Source organism: Chelon labrosus (assembly GCF_963514085.1).
Source record: "Chelon labrosus genome assembly, chromosome: 14".
NCBI lineage: Eukaryota > Metazoa > Chordata > Actinopteri > Mugiliformes > Mugilidae > Chelon > Chelon labrosus.
This window is the reverse complement of record NC_140347.1, coordinates 25829649-25854823: the sequence shown is the minus strand read 5'-3', so window position 1 is coordinate 25854823 and position 25175 is coordinate 25829649. Positions and strand designations below refer to the sequence as shown.

The following is a 25175-nucleotide window of genomic DNA, read 5'->3' as shown; positions in this document are numbered from 1 at the left end:
ATAAACTGTGCCAGGTGGATAGGTCGGTTAAGGTTCGACGATGACAGAACCTTGGGAAGAAAAGCCGTATTCGGCCACAGAGTGACCCCCGAGCCATCTGAGTTCCATCTCAGACATGAATCACTCACAGAGAGAGCATGTAGCTCCCCAACACGCTTCGCTGAAGTGATGGCGAGGAGAAAAGCAGTCTTAGCAGACACCCACTTCAGCTCCGCCTGCGCCAGGGGCTCAAAAGGAGGCAGACACAAAGCGTCCAGCACCAGGGGCAGATCCCATGCTGGAGCTCTCTGTGCCTGTGGGGGTCTTAACCTCAAGGCTCCCTTTAGAAAAAGTGACACGAGTCTTTGGCCCCCCACGGTGTTGCCATCAACCCGGGCATGTCGAGAGGAAATGGCTGCCACGTATACCCTCAGAGTAGCCGGGGACCGTCCGCCATCCAAAAGTGACTGTAAAAACTCCAGAATTTTCGGAATTGTACAGTGCACGGGGTCCTCACCCCTGCTCGAACACCATACAGAAAACAGCCGCCACCTGTTCTCATACTGCAACCGGGTAGAAGGCGCCCTAGCATTCAGTATGGTATGTTGGACAGTGTCCGAACACCCTGTCAGCAGCGGGTCGGGCCCTGCAGTGGCCAAACCCAAAGCTGCAGGCGCTGAGGGTCGGGATGCCAAATCCGGCCCCCTAACTGAGACAGGAGATCCATCCTGTCGGGGAGACGCCAGGGTGAGCTGCGGCAGAGCCTGTGCAGCAGAGGAAACCATGTCCTCCCCGGCCAGAAGGGGGCTACCAACAGCAGCTTGTGGCCCTGCTGGAGGACCCTCTGCAGTACTTGAGGAATCAGAGGGATTGGTGGAAAGGCATAGAGAAGACTCTCCGGCCAATCGTGGGCGAGAGCATCCTGGCCCAGAGGGCTGGTCTCCCCTGTCAAGGAGAACCAGAGGGGGCAATGGGTCGACTCCTCTGTGGCAAAGAGGTCCACCTCTGCCCTGCCAAAAACGTCCCAGATGTTGAGCACCACCTCGGGATGAAGCCGCCACTCCCCTGGCGGAGGCTTGCCACGGGATAGGAAGTCTGCGGTCCGGTTCCGTTCTCCCGGCAAGTACATCGCCCTCATGCTGGCTAGGTGGGGAGCCGCCCACAACAGGAGGTCCCGGGTCACCTGCAACAGCCGTGCTGACCTGGTTCCCCCCTGGTGGTTTATGTGAGAGACGGCTGAGACATTGTCCGTCCGTACTAGCACATGCCTCGCTCTCAGGAACGGAAGAAAAGACTGCAGTGCCATGTGCACTGCCCGAAGCTCCAGCACGTTGATGTGCTCCGAGCGGTCCCGTGCAGGCCACAGCCCGCGAGCTGTCCGGTTCTGCCACACAGCACCCCACCCTGAGAGGGAGGCGTCCGTTGTGACAGTCTCCCGACGGGATGCAATAGAGCCCATGGGCATGCCCCGAAGGAGAAATGACCTCTCCCTCCATGGAGCCAGAGCAAGGAGGCAACGCCGTGACACCTTGAGTTTCCTGTGCCGGTGCCACTTGGCGTCCAAGTGAAAGCTGTTCAGCCACCTCTGAAGGGGACGCAGCGACAGCAACCCTAAGGGGACCACAGTGGCAGCAGCCGTCAGCTTGCCTAAGAGGCGCAAATACAGGACATAGCGCAAACAGCGGCCCTCCCGAAAGAGGAGAAGGAGGCGGATGATGTCGTCCACGCGCCGGGGAGATGGACAGGCCTTCATGGCAACGGCATCCAGAGTCATCCCCAGAAAGAGTGTACTCTGTGAGGGGACCAGGCAGCTCTTCAGAAAATTCACTCTGAGACCGAGCTGGGTCCCGTGTGAGAGGAGAATCGCCGTGTCCCGGGTCACTTGAGACCGGGATGGCGCGCAAATCAGCCAGTCGTCCAGATACGGCAGAATCTTCATGCCCCGCGACTGCAGGGGTGAGAGGGCTGCCGCCACACACCTGGTGAACACCCGTGGAGAAAGGGAGAGGCCGAACGGGAGCACCCTGAACTGAAAATGGCGGCCCTGGAAGGCAAACCGCAGAAAATGTCTGTGGTGTGGTGCTATGGGGACATGAAAGTACGCATCCTTCAGGTCTACCGAAGTAAACCACTCCCCTCTGGCAACGGTACACAGGACCTCTGCAGTGCTGAGCATGTGAAACCGCAAGACCTTGAGGAACCTGTTGAGTCCCCTCAAGTCGAGGACAGGGCGGAGTCCGCCGTCTTTCTTTTCGACAAGAAAGTAAGTCGAATAGAACCCCCCGGGTGATGACAGGGGGTCTACCGGCTCGATGGCACCCTTGTCCAGGAGGGCGGACAACTCCTGGTTGAGGGCGTGGGCTTTTGCCGGGTCGTGTATGATGGTCATCTTGACCCGGCCGAAGGCTGGGGGCCGGCGTCGGAACTGAAGTTTGTACCCGTGGGTTAAGGTGGAAATCACCCACGGGTCCGTGGTGGAAGCAGCCCAGTGGCTGAGCTGCTGCTGGGAAAAACAGCCGACGACCGGCCCCAGGCTCTCAGCGCCTGGTCCCCCGGCCTCTAGAGGCCCTGGGGGGACGACGGGCTGCATCGAAAGCCTGAGGTTGTCTAGAGGGCAGTCGTTCAGGGGCTCGAAAGCCCTGAGCCCCTCGTTGAACAGACTGTTGAGCCGGTCGCTGAGACCTAAGGTGGCCACTGGGGAAAGTCTGTGGCTGAGAGCGTCGCTGGGGGGCAGCTGAAGAACCCCCCGGCCTGCCGGGAGGAGGCATACTCCTGTGAAGCCCAGAGAGCTGCTGTCGAGTCTGTCTGGCCTGGACTGTGCGCTCAAGCGCCTCTAGAGCAGCCGACCCGAAAATCTCACCGGGTTCCACTGGGACACTGCGGAGGGTTCTCCGGCACGTCTCAGTGAGAGGCGACTGTGCCAGCCACACCTGGCGGCGAGCCTGGACGAGAGTGGACATCAAGCGCCCCAGTTCTCTGGACATCAGAGCAAAAGCCTGCAGAGACGCGTCACTGAAACTGTGGACAGACGCGTCCAGCGTAGCATCCTGCAGGGATGCAGAAAGAGCCAGCATCAGATGCGACAGGGAATTGCCGATGCGTCCCATACGTGCCGCTGCGTCATAAGCTTTAGAGAGCAGATCATCTGTAACCCGACACTGGGGGCGAGGACACCTGGCATCTGGCCTCAGAGCCTCATCAGGCGAAACGATGAGAGCCGCTATAGTCGGTTCAACCGCTGGCATGCGGGCCAAGCCAAACTTGGCTGCGTCCTGCATGGCAGCCAGGGTCCGGCCATCAGATGTTGCATGAGAGAGGACTCTAGTATCCCTCCAGCATGCGTGCAGCTCCCTCAGGTATTCGTCTGACGGAGGCACAGTAAAGGTGGCAGGGACTGGGCCCCGCCTGAAAAAAGCACTGGCAGGAGCCGGCTGAGCTTGTGGAACATCCAGCTGCAGGCGGGCCAGGGCCATACGAATGATGGCACCCATAGAGCTATCCTCAGACCCAGCAGCACAACTGTGGGTTGAGGAGCGGGAGCTCTCCCCAGAGCCATGCTTGGAGGTAATGTCCTGGGGAACCACGTCCGCCCCACAGTCAGCGAACTCAGTGGCTGATGCCGCCACGGAGAGCACATCATCCTCTGGATCGAACACGGCCGCAGGAGGAGCAGGAGCACCAACCTCCCCTGCACCAGTCCCAGACTGGATGGCTAGGAAGAGGGACTTCACCTGGTTCAACTCCTCAGTCAGCTGGTCCACCTTGGAGGCCAGTTTAGACTCCTTGGCCCCCCTCCCGGAGGAGGCACCCACGGTCTCAGCCCGCCGTCTAGGTCGCCTAGGCTGAGTTGGCATTCGCTGGGCTGGAGTCAACTGGTCCGGCCCCGGAACATGGCCCAGCAGGTGTTCAGCCTCAGCCAGTCTGGCAACCCGCACTGCCCGGGGCATGAAGCTACAGTTCATGCATGGATCCTCCGAAAGCCCCTCCCTCAGGTGTTCAAGGCCAAGGCACGAAGGACACATATCATGACCATCTTCAGGCTGCAGAGAAGCCAGACAGGCCGAGCAAGAGTGGTCACCAAACATGGTGACAACAACTGAGAAAACAACAGATGCTGGGAGAGGGAGCGAACGCACTGCCCTCACCAACAGGTGTTGCAACAAGGGCGACAGCACACGCCTATGCTGGGAGCGGGAGCGAGAGCACTACCTTCACCAGCAAGTCAGCTTGCTGTGCAAAAAAACAAAACAACCCAAGTAGGCCGAGCGAAAAACGCTGGTAAAACTACTTTTCCAAGGTAATAATATACACCTAAAGTGGGAGCGGGAGCGCACACACTGCCTTCACCACTACAGGGAACAACAACGAAAAACGGGCTACAACTTAGCGGATAACGGCGGTACAAATGTCGGGAGAGGGAGCGAGTACGCTGGCTTCACCAACAAATCAAACTACAACGAAAGACGGGTACAACCAACGGTGTACTGATACACAGGCAATAGGTCAAGCGGGCAACGCAGACCGCTAATGCCCGTAAATAATTACACAAATGTCGGGAGAGGGAGCGAGTACGCTGGCTTCACCAACAAATCAAACTACAACGAAAAACGGGTACAACCAACAGTGTACCGATACACAGCCAACAGGTCAAGCGGGCAACGCGACCGCTAATGCCCGAAAATAATAACACGAGCGTCGGGAGAGGGAGCGAGTATCACGCCGTCACCAACCTTATAACAAACGACTAAAACAAATACTCAAAGGGTGTCCGCGGTAAACCGCAACAAACCTCCCGTCTCAGCTCGTCGCAGCCTTTGGAGGGCGCAGCTCGCAGCTCCGACAACGTTGTCGCAAGGCTACCGGCGACGAAGCAGCAGTGAAGTACACGCTTAGTTCAGCTAGAACTTACTGACATACGTCTACCTGCAAAAGCGAGAAGATGAAAAGGAACAGATCCTCTGATGTCACCGGAAGATATAGGTTAGCCGGTGTCATCGGGGGTCACAGGTGACTCTGTTGGTATAAACACTCGACCTGCGCATGCGCGAGATGGAGACATTCAGTGCTGAAGCACCGCCTCTGGCGGTCAGTAAGGATGAAATAGAACTCATTTTACACCCTGGTGTACGTCCAGCTGGTACGACCGGCCTCTGCAATGGATTTACATAGAGCCTTGAATGTAGCCTACGTGAGAGGCTTAGACTGTTGTGAGCATTTACATTTGTGCAGTGTAAAATGCCAGTTGGTGGCTAGTCATCTGTGTCGGATTTCTCTGTGTGCTTCCAGCAATGATGACTGGAAGTGATCAGCTCGTGTTCTAGCTAATAAATGTTGAACAACTCTTCGTTTAAGTCGCTGAAATGCACAAAAAAGAGTAGATGGCCTCATCAGAGTCAGAAGGAGGGTGAATTTTCTGACCTTGTCCAGCCACTCAGAGATGTGGACAAGGACCAACTGTTGTGTCACTGCACATGTAAAATTTCTTGGGAGGTGGATGTCACGGATCCGATGCTGAACCATAAATCGATCTTTATTCTGTAGTCATTTCTCCTTTATAGAGAAAGTGACATTGAGTCACTAATAGTGATTCATTCATTCATTCATTTTCTATACCCAGTTATTCCTGTTAAGGGTCGCGGGGGTCTGCTGGAGCCTATCCCAGCTGTCATTGGGCGAGAGGCAGGGGTACACCCTGGACAGGTCCACTAATAGTGATGATGGTGTGAATTTGAAAAGATATCCATGAAAGTTCTTTTTGTAATTTCCATTCTCCTTTCCCATAATCCTCTATAGGTGGTTAGCCCTTTTTCTGTCCCTGAAAGCTGCATACCGGCTCCACTATCAACGCCTTTTTGACCATGAAGAAGAGGGTCAGGAGAAAGCCAGAGAAAGCCAGGGGGACAGAGGGACGTTGCAGCCTGGGATTCAGTGTTTGTCTCGAAAGGACCTTATTTTGTGGCTCAACAGACCCATCACCTTCCCCAACACATACACCAGTCCTGTCCTGCAGGTAAGAAACATTCACACCCAATTATGCGATCTATCCACTGGATAATCTTGAGCAGCCATCTGCAGTGTACATTAGTGCATGACAGAAGTGTGAAACACCAGTAGGGAGGCATGTGCTGCTGACGAAGCTGAAATTTTCCCCAGAGCATCGGTCAGTGTTTGGCCACACATCGTGCTCTCTGCCCCGGGCTTCGTCTCCCTCCTCTGGGATACAGTGTGGAACCTAATCCCCTTGTAGGCCTGTGACCCAATAACGCTGACATCCCTCTCAGTATAAGTCTCTAGGGCTTGCACACACCAGCAGTTATCACCATGTGACATGTGGTAGAGAGCTCAAAGAATCATCAAATAAGATCTTAAGATTCATAAATTAGGATTATTTAATTTAAAGGAGACAAAAGGTCATATTAGATTGCAAAACTTTTTTTTTATGTGGATTTGTCGAGCCTCACCGCGTGTAAGATTTGGGATAAGGTGGTTTCCCTTTGTTTTTTCAAATCAAAAGCTTCCTGGAGTTTAGCTTGTCTGTAATGTTTTCAGTTTGGTATCTTGGTAGGGGATAAATGTAGCTCACCACAGTTCCTCTCAGCTGCACTCAAATGTTTTCATGTGTTGGATTCTACAGCCCAGAACTACAGGGTCACAATGAGACATTTTGTATTATTTGGCAGTATGGAAATCTAATTGTAGTTGTACAGTGCCATATGTACGTGCCAGTTCAAAAAAAAAAAGAGCTCCTGCTGATACACTAGATTGTTTCAGTCATTCTACACTAAAACACATCTGATGGAATATATGGCAGCAATGTATCACATTACCACCCTCCACCAATTCTAACTTAACTTGTTGGGTGGAAAATGCTGTCAGGGTAATTCCATCCTCTTCTTACTCTGCTGGCCTCATCAGCCTGAGTCAGGCTGCTGCCCGGCATCTTAGGTTCCCCCCTGGAGTGGCTTAAGGAAGGAGCAGAAAAATATGAGCAAGAAACAGAAAGTTGCAGACACCAGGAGAGACAGACACCATATCTGCTCTATGCGCTAGAGCTTTTTGAAAACATTCGCACCCACAGTTTTCGCTGACTTCTTTCAGATCCTCATTTTTCTTTTGAAGCTGTGTGATGCTGGCACTTAATGCCACATCTCTCTGCTTGGCTCATTTCTGGCTGTGTGCTTGACAGTGTGGTCAGTGTTGCGTTCAGCTTCCCTGCTGCTCCTGCTGAGGGATTGAGAGAAACAGGAAACTCACCCTGCTATTCTCTGACTTTTACCCATATAGCCACATCGGTCTCTCTCTGTCCAAATATAACAAAACCAGTCTAAGTTGTGTCTCTTATCTATTTAAATAGAGTATAAATGTACATTTACCTTACATTCCTCTGCTTTTGTGTGTTTTATAAATTTGACATTTTTATTTTTTCATCATTGGTCTTAAAGCTACTTGAGCACACACTGAATGACACAGTACACCGCTCAAACATTAAGAGGCATTCATTCAACTTTTCCTTTTGGCGACACAATTTCTTAATTTTAATTTTCTTCTCTCACACAAAATAACCTTCTGATCTATTATTTGATCTGCCATTAGATGGCACTGTGTAACCATCAATGTCACACATATACACACACACACACACACACACACACACACACACCAAAATACTTTGTACATTCAGTACACATCATCATATTTCTTAAATAATCTTTCCAGCGGTAACCTTTGCTCTTAATGGATGTATATGATTCACATCAGGTCTTGCCCAAATCTAAGATTACATGACCAGGAAATATGACAGATGCATTTTAAATCACATAAGCTGCAGTAATCATACATTTTACATAACAATTTAAGCATTTAGTTGAAATGTTGTATAACATTTTGGGAATATCGCCAGTTTAAATTAAATATACCACCAGAGCAGTTTATAACACACATGAGCCCTATACTCAGTGACCTCGGTGTGCTCCAGTTTGTTTGCTTCTGGTTTGCATTGCCTCTTTTTGAGGTTTTGAGTTTTTTTAAGCATTTCCTGTACTTCTTTGGTTTTGTCTTTTGTCCTCATGACCTTGCTGCAATTCAAAGCAATTTTGGAGTAAGATTTAATGCCTGTTGGGTTTTAAAATGTTTTACCAGTCACTCTTTGGGCAGTTTAATGATACAGGACTAGAGTGTTGATATGGTTGAGTGTTTGTGTGTCTTTCAGGATTTGGTTTTCACAGCCTCCAGGCCCGGCATATTGGGACACACAGACGTGAAGATCCACAGCAGAAACTCTGCCACCTCCACTCTGCGACCCAGCCAGCCCACACTGCCACCCAAGTTCCTGCTAGCCGCCAGTCCCAGGGTACGTATAGGAGAACAACGAATGGCCAAAACAAAGACAACGTGTGCGCTTGTGTGGACAGTCGGTGTTGTGTGTTTTCAACAATGAGAAGCTCTTATCTGTGCGGTGTGTGTATGGTTGGGATGGGGGGGTGACCACTGTGCCTTCCAGCTGCACTTAAAACAAACAGAGACTCTAAAATAGAGCTTCTTGCACAGGTTGTTCACCAGTTATCAAGCTTCCTCTTGATCCCGTCCTGTACTCAAACACACACACACACACACACACACGTAGAAGCTGCTGATTCAGTGACACCAGCATGCATGCAGTAACATCCCTGTATGTGCAGTAAACACATATAAAAATATAGATGCCTTCCATTTTATTAAAGAAACCCTGCTCATGTCAACACTATATAAACACTACTTGCGACTTGATATTCATCTCACAATGCTATCTTTCGTTTCCTAGGTGACAGCAGTACCCATGGAGCGCTATTGTGACGACCGCAGCGCTGAGTACGAGTGGCGGGTGACTCGTGGCGGAGGGGGCATGATCTACAAACAGTGCTTTCTGTATGGCTCCCCTGAACTTGCATCAGATTGGAGCACGAGGGCTAATGCCTTCCACCCGCAAAGCCCTGGGGGTGTGATGGCCCTTTACCCTCGCAACGGATGGTCCTTCATAAAGATACCTGGTAAGGCCTGTGTGTATGTGTGTAAGCTTTTTATTGTGTATTATTGCTGTGGTGTCTTTATCGATCAGGTGTGCAGCTTCACTGTAGCTCACCCTAGTGAATAACTAATTGGAGAGCCAATAAATGTCCAGCGAAGTCTATTAGTAAATAGACTTGGATGTGATTAGTGTTGAGCAGCAGGCTGCATTGCTTTGGAAAAAGACTGTACTTTCCTAAACAAAAGCCTCATAATGTTAATTATAGCAAACCAGAGCTTTTATCCAGTTTTGGTATGAAATGAGAAATCAGGGCCCATGGGATAATCCACTGACGTCGGTCTGGGGGTCAGCAAGTTCAAGGCGGGTACATCACCTTCTTCTGTCTTACCTGCCCGTCAGCCAAGTTGTTAACTCTCTCACAATCGAATGGAACAGCTGACATAAAGCACTTCTCCAGAGGTTCACTCACATAGACACGTACCACCGATTTCTATCAAGGTGTGAATACGTGATTGTGTGTGTTTTTGTCGGCCTAACGACACTTTATCAGATGAGCTCGGTTTGTCGAGCGAGGGGTCAGCTGGAGTAGAAGGGAGACGTGATTTGCTGCCAGGGTTCAGATGACTGATGAATGTGCAGGGCGACAGAGGCCATTACCTTTTTACAGACAACATGTCCGTTCTCACTGACCTGCACAACCCCTCTGCGTCTGATAAACTGTCTGTGTCACCGATTGTGATGACTGCTCTCCTTTTGTTTTATAAGGTTCCCGGCACAGAAAATGGACACATGTGTTGTTGTTTGATAAGCTTGCAGCTCACCAAATTCCATGACTTTTAGTGTTTTTGCGTTACGTTTCATTTGCTAATATGAAATCCTTTAAATCCTCTCAAAGGAGATACCTGAATTGGAGTTTTATACTGCTTGATTTTTTTTCTTTTACCCATCTTCGTATACATGTGCTTGTGAGAGCGTTTGAGTATAAAAGTGAGAAACAAAACAAGTATTTGTGTCTGTGTGAGAACAGTCTGAAAGCTCTTGTGAAGTTATACGGAGGCAGACAAAGCGAGGAAGTTTAGCTACTGGTCATTGTTCGAGTGCTCAGTTAGGTAACACTAATAGATGGTCTGTCTGTGTGTGTGTGTGTGTGAGCGAGCGAGCGAGTGTGTGTATATGTGTGTTGTTTGTGTACCATCGAGCCCATTCAGGGAACTGTGCAGCGCACACACGGGGCCTGAGGTGTCTCTCACCTCTGCGCACACACTCTCCCACGCTCGGTGGCGTTGCCTTTCCTCAAACACAGACCGAGGACAAACTTCACCTCTTTCTCCCTCGCTAACAGACAGGACCGTGCGCTGTTCTGAAATCAGTATCTGGCTGCGGTCTCTCAGTCCGTCTGGTCTCCCACTTCTTTCTCAGCCTCGGTAGGAAGGAAGTGACCCAACACTCCGGCACCCGTCCTCCGCTGAACACATTGTTGCCACATCAAGGCTCAGATATGTACAGTAGCCCAGCTGAAGTTTCCCACCCTCCCTCTCCTCCGCACTCCCAGCCCCACACCTTTAGAACAAATGGCAGAGCTGAATAACTGTTTGTTTTGAGCGCCATGGCGTGAGTACGCTGCCCGCTGATATCGACAGAGGAATCTAATCAGAGGACTTATTAGGAATCAGGCCACAGAGGAGGAAAAAACAATTGAGCCTGCGACGTTTTGGGCCTCAGATTTTTTTGTTTTTGATGTTAATATGGTGGCAGAAGATCTCTGATGGAAATATGGTTTTCATTCAAAAAAAAAAGTTAATACTGATGTTAATGTTGATGCTGCTGCACCTCTTTGAGACCACATTAGTGTTGATCATAGAGAAATATGAGATGCAAAATGGAAATTTAAATCATCTTTATTGGCCAAGTATATGCACTCACCAGCCACTTCATTAGGTGCACTAGTGCAAATAAATACATTCTAAAACAGTCCTACAACTAAATCTCCATTTGTGACTGTTACAATAAAACGGTGTAGGAAAGGTGGTGATTCAACTGTATGATCATTTGAGAGGATGTAATTTGTGTTGCTGTTAAAGTGGACTGAAATGACAAAAAAAAGGTTTAATTGGGTAGACTAGTCAAAAGAGCTAGTGTACCTAATGAAGTGGCCGGTGAGCGTATAAACTAAATTTATTCTCTGTATATAACCCATCCATTTGTACACACACAGAGTAGGTAGTGCTCTGCAGCCATACACGATGCCCGAGGAGCAGTTTTAGGGGTTAGGATTTAGAGGGGATGTAAACCAGTGACCCACAGTCTTCTTCTCTAAGCACTAGTCCCCCATACTGAGCCCAGTCTTAGTCTCCAGGCTGCGATGGAAGAAGATAGCTTTGACTATAATTACAGAGACATTCTGGTCATGTTTGTTTGCCAAATTGATTCTGGAAATTGGTTCTGCGGCCACCTCTCTTTTGCTCTCTGGAAACGCATAGCAGCAACTTACCTTATATTCAAATGGCGACACATTTCAAGTTAAGTTGGAAATAGTTTTTTCAGTGTGTCACAGAAATAACTTTCCTCGCTGTCTGTGTGGCCCCTGCCTCTCTAACGGTAATTAGAAGGAACCATTCCACAAAATGACGGGCTTCTCACTATAGCACTGACACTTGACTTTTTTCTGGCTTTATTGTGTCCTGGGAACTGACTGTCACGGGAGAACTTGGCATTTACAAGCCCGCTTTTTAATGATGTATCAAGGTGCACATTTGTGTCCATGTGTCAATACGACTATGAGAGAGAGCCAGCGATGCAGGTCAGTTCTGGCCCTGCAGCTCACATTAGGCTGTGGGAAATGCGCTCCTGCCTTCCTGTCCCTTCAAAGAAACTCTGCTCTCCAGCAAAATGGCAGGAAGCTTCCCCGGGCTCTTCGATAGACGGGCACAAAACAACACACTGCCTCTCCACATCACCGGCTTACTCTGCCCTGCTCAATCTGCATTAAATTGGCACCGGTAACTGTCTGTGGAATTTAGATTCTTTTTTTTTTTTGGCCAGTAAAGAAAAACAAAACAAAACTGTCAGCCAAGTGTGTAAAAGAACGGAGATTTCCTGGGCTAAGTTATGCTATTAATGCATCTAAAAGGAGGGGGAAAAAAATGTACTTAATACTACTCAAAATCCAAAATAGACTGAAGGGGGAGACATTAGCCACTTTATTCTTCTATGGTGAGATCTTTGAACATGGAAGCCAAGTAATGTCTATCCCACTCTGTCCTTATCCAGCTAGCTCTCATCTGTGGTGCGTCTTGAGTCAGCGTTGGCCAAGGCTAACTAGCAGTGATCTGTCTTAATGACAGAGTTCACAGTGGGCCGCTGTGGTGTGGTGACGTTCCCCTGTGAAACTCTGAGCCCTCATCAGACTGTCTGTCTCTTCCCTTACTTAACAACTCCTAGAGAACCAACACAAGGGCTTCTCTTGCATGTTTGAGGGGAGAAAGTCACGTGCAGACATGTCCCACATATACTGTATATACATCAGTGCAGTCCATCACTCACAGGGTCTGTCACGCAGACACATTTTTTGGGAATACATGTTTGTTCGTTTGGCTTCCCTCCAGATCTTCAGAGCCGAGATAGAGTTTTCTAGGAGCAGACAGATTTTGGGGTAGACTCTGTACAACTTCACCGTGCTCTAATGAGGAGCTAAATCCTCCTCAGTCTCTTCTCACCCGGCTTCCAAATCCTCCCACTGGCATCTGGCTCTTAGCTATCCTGATGCTGTCACAGTGAGAAAATTAAGTTTAAGTCTGATTTTTGTCAATATGTGCAGAAGCAGCAAAGTAGCGTCAGGCTAATATTTCCTTCATGAACAAGTGTTGCTCATTGACTTATTGATTGCACAGTGTAATGTGTCATTATACAGTGAGGGGCTGATGCTCGGTTCGATCGTTGATTCGACCTGTTCTGTGGCCCCCCATCTGTCTCTCTTTCTCACATAACCGTCCATCCATCTTCCTTTACCAGGTCTTGCTCTGCAGTCACGCTGTCGTTCGTCTTCTCTTTTTTTTAAGTCGCATCTGTCTTGCTTCCCTCCCTGTTGAGGGCAGCTCCATACTTGGCTTTGGTAGAAGCAGCAGCACAGGGGAAGGGGACAGGGCAGGACAGAAGATTGTAGTGGCGTATTAATGAAATTAGCACCATAGTTGGTTTGGGAGTATCAGGCGCCAGGCACCAGGGCTGGGCCAGGGTTAATTAGCTGGCAGCAGGCCTCTAATTGGGTCAGGACCATGTCAGGCCCCTGGCTCTGGCCCTACAGGGATTGGATTACAACGTCGGGGGACAGACAGTAGGGGGAGGGCGAGAGGGTACGTAGGGGGGAGTTTGTAGTCGTTGAGGAGGGAAGGAAGGAGAGGGTGCTGGAGGGTGCAGTGAATGTGATAGAAAGGGGGAGAGAGGAGGGACAGGGGAGTGTAGTTTAATCTGCCAGCAGGCGGTAAGGATAGGAGGAGATGGGGAGGGCTGGCTGGGTGAATACCGCTGTTAGGCTGGATTGGATTGAAGCGGGTGGTGGTGGTGGGGTGCTATGAAAAGGGGGGCAGGGCAGGTGGTGAGGCTTGATATGTGTATCCATAGTAACGGCAGAGTGGTGTGACACCACATGGGATTTGCTTGTGTTTTGGGGTGTGGCCTTAACACAGTCCTCATCCTTGTCAGTTGGTGATTTTAAAGTCGCCTCGTGTCCATTTCAGTGAATTTTAATCCAAATTTGAATTTACCAGTCACATATTTGGAGAGAGTTGTTCCTGTACATCTTGTCTTTGCTGAAGATGATGAAAGGTTCCTTTTGTTTGCCTACATAATGATGCTATTCATTTACTAAATCTTGAAAGTGCGCAGTGTTTTCTTTTTTCTTTTTCTTTTTCTTTTTTTTTTTTAGATGTATAGACCCATTTATTTTAATCCCTCTAAATCCTCCATAATTCATGTTACATGCATGGTTACAAGATCCACTTTGCTCACTTTTATGACCAATGGTCATGCATTTCTCTGCAGCCACATGTAGCTTATAATGTAAGCCATAAGTGTTATATTGGAATGAGACAGACCACCAAAGCCTTTCCAAATCGCAATTATTCATTTTTTGGCTTCCCTTTATGGGGGGAAAGCAATATTTAGAAACTGGGATTTTCTGTATGCAGCACTAAATGTTTTGAACTCGGCCACCTCTCTTTCTCTAAGCCACATTGCTGGGCTTTAGTGAAGTTAGGATGGTTGCAAGGGTGGGATTTATTTAGTCTTTCTATTTTTCCCCGCTCTCTTTTGATAGTTTGTCCTTTTCGTGTGTACTGATGATTTCCCAGTAGGTTTAGTGCCACTGACCACTAAGATGATGATTAGATGATGCCTAAATCACCAGTGTAGTGAATGTCAGAAGGTTGCTTCCTTAACAAGCAGAGCAGCTTCTCTATTAATGTTCTCCTTTATAATCCAGACGTAAACAAAAGGATTACCCTGACTGACACATCTCTACATACTAAAATGAGAGTATCCGTCTGTGTAATAAGGGATTTTCAGATTCAAAGTCCATGCCCTTTAAGAATTGGTCTAAATACATGCAACTTTTAGTCACGTTTAGCCTCAAAAATCCTCAGATAGGGACTTTAACCCATCTTCAAACATGACATCGGAGTGTGGAGGCTTATATATAATCTGCTCAGCAGAAACAGATCAATGGCTGAGGTTGAGCAGCATTGCCTTATATGAGCACTTGCAACGTTGCCAAGCGGTGGTTAGCGTCTGGGTGGTTGGCAGGGCGGCCGACAGCGTTACTTGGTACCCTTGACTGAGCCGCGGCCCTGGTTAGACTGGCACCTGTGGTGAGGAGGCCCCCGTCTGATCTAAACCACAACATCGCCGCCGTCACCACCAGTCAAATACCGCATCGCTACAGCCGGAGCCACCACAGACCCCCTTCAATCTCCCCCTGTCCCTCTCTGTCTGGACCTTTTTCCTTGTCAAATCAGCTCAGTCTCTCCTCCTTTTACTTTGTCTGTTCAATTTTTGACACCAAGGCCAATTATAAACCTTTGATGGTAGAATACAGTCTTTATGTCAGTGCACTAGGCTCTTCGTGAACACCAATTTGAGCAACAGCAATTTATAAATGTAGAGTTGAAGTCCGCTTCAGATTTAGTTTATTGTCCTGGTATTGGTGGGTGCCTGCTCACTATAATGGCTTCATTAGACACTCTTTCTTTCACCTGACAAGCCAGAAGTTTGACACATCAGCTGTCCGGAGGAAACCAAACAAATAATAAGGGATATATATTAGCTCGACTCAAAACTAATCCTGGTCTGTGGTGTGCGTGTGACCAGGACTGAATGTATTTGACAGGCTGACACCTCTCCACAGTGACCTGAAGGTGAGTTCTCCAATACCTCCCCAGAGCTTTTCACCTATTCATCTGTTCTATTAGTTCCTCTTTAACACCTCTAGAGGGCCTGACCTTTTTAGGGGGCTATACTAAAAGGTCACAGGTCAGGGTTCAGCCGGAGTACATATTAGCATAGAATGGTAGTGCTCAAAAGTCGAGGAAGATCCATTTGGTTTTGTGGGTTTTGTTGGACGATGAACTTCATTGTGATGCTTGTGTTTTTTCCATTTGTATTTTTCAAATATGTGACAGGACAATGTTATATGAATGGATCATCGCAGGCTCAGTTTAAAGTTTTGCGCCGTGTGTTATGAATGAATGGAAAGTGATTTTAACGTGGTTGGTTACGTTACATTGACAAAGAAAGGAAATAAGACTGGGAAATATTTATAAGCTTGAGATTTCACCGCACAAAAGGGCTCTGGAACAAGTGTCCAACTCGAGTGCAAGACGGCCAAGCCTCATTCTCCCATAGGGACTCTCTTGTAACCCCGGGTCGACCCTGTCACCTGACCCTGGACCTGGCCTTAGGTCCTCCCCACTTAGGGCCATGACCTTTCGGTCAAACACCATAGTGTGCTTGTCACCGGGTCGATGACAGCCCCGGTCTTTTTCTCATTCTACCATTGTGCCAGATGACGTTAATTCCTCATCAGCTGGACACTGAGGGAACCACTTCAACAACAGACCCACAATTGGATTGCCCCCCAGATTGCTCTCATTGGTCAGAGAACACCTGATGTGGCGTCGGCAGCAACGTGACCAAGACCAACTGCCAGGCCTATTTGTTCATCTTTTGTGCCATTGTGTGAAGTCGAGTCTAAATCACTTTTTCGCACAATTTCTCTTTCTCTCTGGCTCGCTCTCGCTCTCTGCCACTCTCTCTGCTCTCATCAGCAGTGCAGTCAATAAGGGCACATGCCTTATTTAAACAATCACCAGATTAGGGGCAGATTTAAGAGGGTTCATCCCCAGGCTGATCCACTCTGGTGAAAGGCTCTTTATTCCAGTCTTATTGGAGACTTGTATTGATTTGGGAAGAGTGAATAATCTATATATGATTGCTTGTTAACTCACTAAATATTTGCAATAAGGAAAACATGCATCTTTGGTGATTTTGACACAACCATCAGGAAATTATTTTTAAATGCTGGACATTCTAACTGTGTAAACGGAGAGTAACAGAGAGAACGCCTGTCTCTTGCTGTCCCAGGTGGTTTTATTTCTTTGTCTTCTCCTCTTTCAGATAAGGAAAGCCTGATCACAGAAAGTGGCAAGCTCCACACCTTGGATATCCTGTTGAGTCGGTTAAAGGCCCAGGGACACAGAGTCCTCATCTACTCACAAATGACACGCATGATAGACCTGCTTGAGGTATAAATACACACACACACAAACATGTCTAAAAGTGAGAGTCTTTGTTACTCCTTATGATTTATTCCCATTTATTCTCATAACTCTTGTCCTTTCCTCATACTAGTATTTCCTCCATTAAATGTCCATTAAATAAACATCTTTGTCTTTGCATATAACTGCGTTGTTCCGGCTAAGTAGTTTAACTGGTTCTCTTTCACTGGTTAAGGATTGAGCTCCAGTACCTCTAATCAGCCTGTCTGTTCCTCGTTAGTGTACTCATTAGACGGCTAATTAACAGGTCAGGACTAATTAGAGGGGTCTCATCTGCAGGGAGGCAGCCAGATGGGAGAGAAGACTGGAAGTAGTGAAGAAAGAGGGGAGGTGTGGGGGGGGGAGAGGGGGGAGATGGGAGTGGCAAAACTGAAGACAAAGGTCACTGAAGTGAAGACGATGGGAGCAAATAAATGAACATGAACACAAAGTTGGTTTGATCCTCAATGAGCTCAAAGCCAGAAATAAAAAGACGACTGGGGAACTCTGGAACTCTTATCTGCAAGAGAAAAGTGCTGTGAGCTGCTTGTTTGGGCAAATTAACATATCTGAATTTGGATATTATAAAAACTGGAGCTGTCGGATCGAAGTTGAAAAAAATCACTACACATAAATGAGACTCACTGGACAGTTCATTGGGGACACTAGTGAAAGCAAATGCATTCTATTATAACAAATCTTGCACTGAACTCCCCTTCATGTCATAATGCTCTGTTTAAGTTGAAACAGTGTCAGAAAGGTGGTGAGTCAACAGTATGATAATATCAGTATGTAGTTTGCGGTGCTGTTAAACTTGAATTGTTTCTGTTATTTAGCCTAGTCCACTGATTAAAATAGGGTTGTCAAGATAACAGAAACATGTGTCAGTACAACACGATATAATTTAATAGTACAACAAATCGCAGCATCCAAAATGAATCGACAGCTATCTGAAGTTATTTTAAATGAATGCTGAATACCATAGCCTTCATGAAGTCAATATTTAGTGCAGGATTATTACATTAGACTGCATTTGTTTCCACCTAATGAACTGGCAAATGAGTGTATTCTCTTTGTTTTAAGCTTCTGGTTTAGCTATCTGAATAGAGGCTATTAACTGAATTAAGATAAAAATCAGCATTACTGCACTCTCCACAGGAAAACAATGGCACAAAGCAGTTCGGACGGTGCTCATGTGTTGACAACCTTGGTGCAGTACTCTATTGTTGCATCCATATTTGTTGCAAACATCACTATGGAGCCAAAAGCCTCTGGCATGATGTCATTGGGAATTCCTTCCCTATTCACACAGTGCAGGGCTGTTTCCACAGCCAAATCTTTTGATGGCAGATGGACCCGGCCCAGGTGGTTAAGGACTGTCTTCCTGTGTGTCTGGAGAGCAGTGGGAATGCCTTGTGTTTGAGGCCATAGGAAAAAAAACAGTGGTGAGAATGCTCAAGATTGCTTAGATAATGCAGGCTGGGCGTTCTGTTTTAATATTCTTCTCACTGGCTGTCCCACCTTTTATTTGTCCCTTCCAGCTATGATTTCCTGGTCTAATGAGGCAATATTACCGTGCTTTGTGGATCACAGAGGTGATTGTATGTAAGTGACCTCATAATGTAATGGTAGGCGGATGGGTTAAGGGGGTGTGACAGCATCTCCCCAACTAATGGGCTAAAGACGACCATGGGTGAAATCATACATTCACCCAATCTGGCTTCAGTTTTCCGCCACCATATTATCTTTCTTATTGGTTGGGGGGGGCGACTGTGCAGATGGAGTTGATTTCCTGAAAATGAGACTGTGACTAAGAGAAAGAGCAGAGGAGAGGCTGATGCTAATCTCCGTCATTAACATCATTGTTTTTGTCGCCGGTCGGCTGCCGGTTCTTCTGGTGACATCACGTGGTTGGGTGATGAATCGTCAAGGTCCGGGTGGCCTAACGAAAAAATAACACCGTTTGCTTTCTCTGGCAGCCGCTGATAGCGGAGCAGGACCGCCAAGTCATTGCCTCCCTACTTGAGCTGTGTGATTCTGTCTGCTTAGACGGGACTCTGCCGTACTGAAAGTCTGTGGTTTGGATTACAGTGTTGAGGGGAATGCCCACACTGACTTTTTGGTACTCCTGGCAGAAACTCAGGAGAAGATTTAATGAAGGAATTAAATTGCCTGTAAACTACCCTGAAGTGAGATACAGTGACTCATTATTCAATATAGACCATGGACTCTTTGTAATCCATTTATGATACATTCTGAGTATTAATTTATATATTTCTGCTACACCGTAATTTCAGTACAACAGAAAATATGGAACTTGGGACTACCAATGCTCCAGTTTTGGTCCTATTGTTCCAGCACATCCCACAGAAACTCGATCGATTTGGGATCTGGGGAGTTCGCAGGCCAGGTCAACACTGTTTTTTTAATGTTTTTTTTTTTTTTTTTAAACAGTTCTAAGTAGTTTTTTTTTTTGTGTGGGCGGCCACGTTGTCCTACTGGCAATAACTGCTTTGGCTGGGGAGTGTGGTTGCTATGGGGTCCAGTGGGGTTAGCAACAACGTTTATGTGGGTGGTACGTGTCTATCAATTTTCCGGCAGGACATTGCATTGTAATGAGATGAACAGTGTTCTTCATTTCACCTGTCAGTGGATTTAATGTTCTGGCCGATGCTGCTGCTATAAAACATACAGACCTGTGGACCCTGACACATCAAACCAGCATCAAAGGACTAGCAGCAACAAGGGCCACCTGCGGTGTTGCCTCATGTTCCCTGTGCCTGGGCCAAAAACTCAACACACCTCGAAGACTACAGCCAGTGACCAACTAGCTCATATGTTCTGTGTCTGTGTGAGAGGAAATGGCTTAACTTACCAGCAGGTCGCAGTAGTCTATACTCATCATTCAAACAGGGAAACTGGAAGAGCTACAGCTATCGTGCAGAGCTGGCCTCTCTTGAATCATACTCGTCAGTCAGTCCACAGTTTATTTATTCTAGATGATCATGTCAGATTAGATAAAGATGAACAAGAACAGCATCAGTTCAACTTAGGTATTTGTCCAAAAAGCCACCACAGGGGTCCAACTAGTGTCAGCAGTGTGGGAATCACTTTAAAAACAAGCATCACAGACACTCACAGATGGACCGTCTTTGGCCGACGGCTGCTCGTCAGCTTGGACCGTTGCAGCCCTATGTTCAGCTCTGCAAAGTCCAGATCAGTTCTTATAAAGACTTCTGAAACAGAGCAACATAAACTGTTCATTGGCTAAATTTTCCTTTCCTTTAAGTAGTAGTTATTGCAGTTATTGAGTTGGCAGCATGCTGTGTGACCACGTACAGTGTGTTCCTAATTTGAGAACTGCAATAAATGCTGACTATGCTTTTTTTTTTTCGTGACCATGGGGCCTCAGTATTGGCTGGCCGCTGGTCCTTGTTTGTTCTGAGAGATGGTTTTCATGCACCTTCGAATGCCAACTCCAAAGACTTTGCAATTTGAGCAGAGACAGAAATATTAACCAGGAAACAGGAAATTTTGGCATTTTTTTTAAAGTACATTTCTGTTTTCCCCCGTGTTTCTCCTTCCATATATCACTTAATGGAAATGATGAATCACACCGGCTAAATATAATTCATAATGGACTGATGACAGTTTGTTAGTTGAAACAATAAACATTTTGTCCAGTCAGGTTGACCTGAACCTATACCTTGATTTATAACATATGCAATGGAACTCATTAGAAAAATGAGTGAAAAACTACAGAAATATAGCAATGTCACTTATGATTAGGCAGACTGAAACAGAGTTTGAGAGATAATTGCCAGCTGTTGAGTTTTAGCTTTCACTGCGGCAGTACACCGCTACATCGGTGGCTTGTGCTATGGACTCGCCAGCTTTCAAAAAGCAAACCACAAAAAGGTAGCAGAGGTTTTGACATCCCAGGTAATAATTTTCTAAAACTTAGATTCTGATGATTTAGATTTGGAAGATTACGAAGACTTGAGTATGGCTTTCCTTGGAGCAACAATATCTGCAACATTGTGCTGGCAAAGTATCTAAACCAAATTCAACAGGGTTAGAAGCATTTTGGCGAGCACTGGTCTAATGGTCCCTAATGCAGTGTTCACTCAGAGCAGATGGGGCTGCTGGGAACAGAGCCAGACACTCCGAGAGAGGAGGGCAGGCCCTGCCGGGACTGAGGCCCCCGGGTGTCATGACAGGGGTTTGGAGGGGGTCACTGAAAACATAGTGTCAAATCATCAGTATCATTGGTAATGACTGTGTGAGGTGTGTTGAGATGTGCCCCTGTGATTGTGGCCGGATCATTGGTTCAGGGGCACTGACATGTTTCATTGAGGAGGTCGGGGGTTCAGGCCAGTACTTAAAGAGAGATCAGCGTGTCACCTCATCACTGCTGTTGCTCTCACTTTCGAGCTCCTCCCATCAAACCCACACACAAACACACACAGCGTAGCAGACTTTTGGGGGGGATAGAATGTCGATTTTTGCATTTCCCAGTGTCTCTCTGGGCTGTAATTTGACAGCCCACATAAGAAATGTGGGATTTTGATTTTCTGGATACAGATTTGCTGTCACTGAGAAATTCTTCTTATTTTTTACCCGTGGTATTTAACAAGTAAACCTGCAGGGTTTATGTGCTCCACAGAGAAAGACTAAAATAGAACTGCATATTTGAGAACTTATTAAATCCAGTGTTTTTTGGGGATTGTTCCCTAAGCAGAGGCCAAACAAAGAGTTTGAGATTTGAATTTCAAATCATTTGGATCTCAAAAACTGGGATTGTTGGTTTCACAATTCAGTTCTAATGGTGATCCAGGGAGTGCAAAACCATTAACTGAAACAACCTGTTCATTCATTTAATGCAGGAAGCTCCGTTTTATTCACTGAAGTTGTTTCAAAAGGAAAAAATATGTATTGCGTTATTTGTCTGACTGATTGTACGAGACATCTTGGGAGACAGTCCTCCAAGCTGGGACAGCACTGACTTTTCTGCTCTGACGGGATAAATGGGGAGCCACATACATTATTCATTAATTTTCTTCTGTTGTTTTGTCTCATCTTTCCAGGAGTACATGGTTTATCGTAAGCACACCTACATGCGCCTCGATGGATCCTCCAAGATTTCTGAACGCAGAGACATGGTGGCTGACTTCCAGAGCCGGTGGGTGAAAATTTAATACGGTCCAGGGTGTGAATGTGTGGGTGTGAAATCGAGCAATTGTTCTCTGCCAGTAACTGACTACAAATCTGTGTTTATGTGTTACAGCAATCAGAGATCAGTTTAATCTTACATCTGTATGTCCAAATGTGAGAGTGTGCGTGTATATGAATCCACATGCTCTGGTTTGCATTAGTGCATAACTCTCAGGCGCCAGCTTTATTCTAGTGCTTGTTGCTGGGAGAGCTTGAGGTTTATTGAAGCAGCTTTATTATGCAGGACCGTTCCTATGCAGGAGTTCTCCTTTTAAAGTTGGAACAGGCTATCGTGCCAGGCTTAAGCTTATGTCTTGACATTTTTGTTCTTAACTTACGTTGTAACTTAATTTTATGCCCATATATTTGAATCATATTTATTTGGACTGGACTATAACTGCAGTTGTAATTCTGTACTCCCCCCCCCCCCCCCCCCCCCCCCCCCCTCTCTCTCTCTCTCTCTCTCTCTCTCTCTCTCTCTCTCTCTCTCTCTCTCTCTCTCTCTCTCTCTCTCCCTCCCTCTCTCTCTCTCCCTCCTTCACCCCTCTCCCACTGCTCTCCACAGAACGGATATCTTTGTATTTCTGCTGAGTACAAGGGCCGGAGGGCTGGGTATTAACCTGACCGCTGCTGACACTGTGAGTCGCTGACACAGTCTTGAAAAACACTTTAGAGTTTGATTCTGTATCAGTAAACAGCACCAACTTTTTCTAAATATATTTAAGGCCGGTGCTTATCTTTTGATACGTTAGAAAATAGATTATTTTGGATATTACAGCATTAATGATATGTTAAGATAATGGCAAGATAGCGTTAAAGTATGTTAAATAAATAAATTAGGATGAACATACATGTATGATATTATCTGTGTTTCTCAGACTAGTCTCCCTTTGTGTCCCTATGGCCCCGTTCAAATGATATTGATGATATTGTGTAAGTGACTGCTTATACAGGACATCTGTCATGTTAGAAGGCAGCTCACTTGGGATAACACATCGTTGTAATCATTCTCAGAAATGAAAGAGAAGGGACTTTCCCTTTCATAAATTGATTCAGCATCAGAGGATAACTGACATGTTTTTTTATAATCTTTTTCTCCCTCCCAGGTGATCTTCTATGACAGCGACTGGAACCCCACAGTAGACCAGCAGGCCATGGACAGGGCTCACAGGCTGGGTCAGACCAAGCAGGTCACCGTCTATCGCCTCATCTGTCAGGGTACCATCGAGGAGAGGATCCTGCAACGGGCCAAGGAGAAAAGCGAGGTCTGAAACATGTGCACTCAATCATGCGACACACAAAACTGCAGAAGTTCTAAAATGTGTAACATTTATGTGCAACAGTTTTGATTCAGTTTTATAGCACGGATAAACAAGTGTTAGTTTAGTTCTCAACTATCATAATATACAATTCTCACATCTGTCTCAGTTTGGAGAATATAAACTATTCTTTCATTATACTCTCATTCGGAATCAACTTCAGACTTGATGATTAATTTTGTATTGTTCTTGTGTAACAAGATCCAAAGGGTGGTGATCTCTGGAGGCAACTTCAAACCAGACACACTGAAACCTAAAGAGGTGGTCAGCCTGCTTTTGGATGACGATGAGCTGGAGAAGAAGCGTGAGTGTTTGGACATGAACAGACAATTCATGTTCACAGTTATATTCAGCACAAACACTTGCTGTGTATAGGGAAGGGTGAAAGGGTGGAAAAAATGCTTTGTGTGTGTCCCTGTAGTGCGCCAAAGACAGGAGGAGAAGAGGCAACAAGAGGAGTGCAGCAAGGTGAAGGAGCGCAAGCGCAAGAGGGAAAAGTATGCTGAGAAGGTACAGTACAACATGATCAGCTGAAACCTCAGCACTTGTGTAAATCTGAAGTTGCCTTTATGGTAGAGGATGACAAAGAGTGGCTAGAATAAAACAACAAAGAATGAAAGTTGCACATTAAAGAGCATACAAACCCAACATTTGGCATTCTGAGGGTGTATGTTCATCATACTATAACAAAAAAAATAGACTCCTGTAACAAACATTGGATTGTCACTAAAATTAAAAAAATTCATCCTCTTGTGAGCATGCCTTCATCATAAAAGCTGAACGCTGTGTGCCATATCTTGTGTGCACATTTGTCATTTTAGCCCAAATTGAAAGCTCCAACACTGTCCAAAATGGAAACTGTTAATCCTGTGGGGAGCATGAATGTACCCATAAACTTGGATTTTGATGTTTCTCATGTTTGACACAGTTATTATATCGTATATACAGTATCTTGACCGGATGGTGGAACCAGAGGAAAGGTCCAAGAGGACACCAAAAACATTAAGGCTTATCCTCAGGGGATCTCATATATCCCCAGCAAATTTCATAGAAGTCAGATCACTTGTTTGAGATATCTGTCAAGGGCTAAAGTCAGGTTAGATGAAAGGTCAGGGGTTCACCACCTACGATCATTAAATATCATCCACCAGGGACCCTATATATCCATACTGGATTTCATGGCAATCTGGTCAGTAGTTTAATCTGGCTCGGGACTTGATGAGCGAGAGGACATGCCGACCGACTGACCACCAACACAATGATTCTTAGGCCTTGAAAATAAATAAAAAATGTGCTATATTAAACTAGTGGTTCAGGTTGCCTAAAAAAAAACAAACAGAAAAACGTCCCCCCAGCGAAACTGATTTATTGGTAACAATGTTATGGTACCTACTAATAAATGGAGCCAGGCTGAATTTAATTGAAATAAACAAGCTGTTTAGGTTAGGACGATAGTCTTGATAGCAACAGACATTTACTTATGGGACTTGAATCTTAAATTTCCCATTCCATGTTGTCCCACCAACTTCCTCTGCTTACTTTTTTTGCACCTATCCTTCAGAAGAAGAACGAGGAGTCGGAGAACAAGAGGAAAAAGGAAGTGAACCTGGTCATCTCCCATGCACCCTCAGCCGACAACTCTAACATGTCTGCAGATGGAGATGACTCGTTCATAAGCGTTGAGATGGACTCAGCCATGCCCAGTCCGTTCAGTGAGGTGAGGGAATCCAGGGGAAAACAGAGGGGATGAAGTGTGTGTGTGTGTGACTGAGAAAGACTTCCTTTTGTGAAAGTGAAAGTGAATGGATGAGATTTCTGTTACAGTGGCTGTTTCTTTGGCCTTCGTCCACA

General features: G+C 46.5%; 1 protein-coding gene across 5 annotated transcripts in view; it reads left to right on the top strand.

The window, feature by feature from the left end:
• ino80 (INO80 complex ATPase subunit) overlaps positions 1 to 25175 on the top strand; it is a 44027-nt gene that overhangs the window by 12660 nt on the left and 6192 nt on the right. For 4 of the 5 annotated variants that reach the window (XR_014699450.1, XM_084560499.1, XM_084560496.1 and 1 more), the window contains exons 25-34: positions 5773 to 5989; positions 8189 to 8329; positions 8780 to 9005; positions 16652 to 16779; positions 21879 to 21973; positions 22571 to 22643; positions 23112 to 23270; positions 23526 to 23628; positions 23746 to 23834; positions 24886 to 25041. Coding sequence is in view for 4 of the 5 variants with exons in the window: in XM_084560499.1 (XP_084416625.1) it covers positions 5773 to 5989; positions 8189 to 8329; positions 8780 to 9005; positions 16652 to 16779; positions 21879 to 21973; positions 22571 to 22643; positions 23112 to 23270; positions 23526 to 23628; positions 23746 to 23834; positions 24886 to 25041 (1387 nt within the window). In the remaining variant the exon portion in view is untranslated. The remainder of the gene's footprint in view (positions 1 to 5772; positions 5990 to 8188; positions 8330 to 8779; positions 9006 to 16651; positions 16780 to 21878; positions 21974 to 22570; positions 22644 to 23111; positions 23271 to 23525; positions 23629 to 23745; positions 23835 to 24885; positions 25042 to 25175) is intronic. The other variant, XM_084560498.1, reaches the window with a different exon arrangement.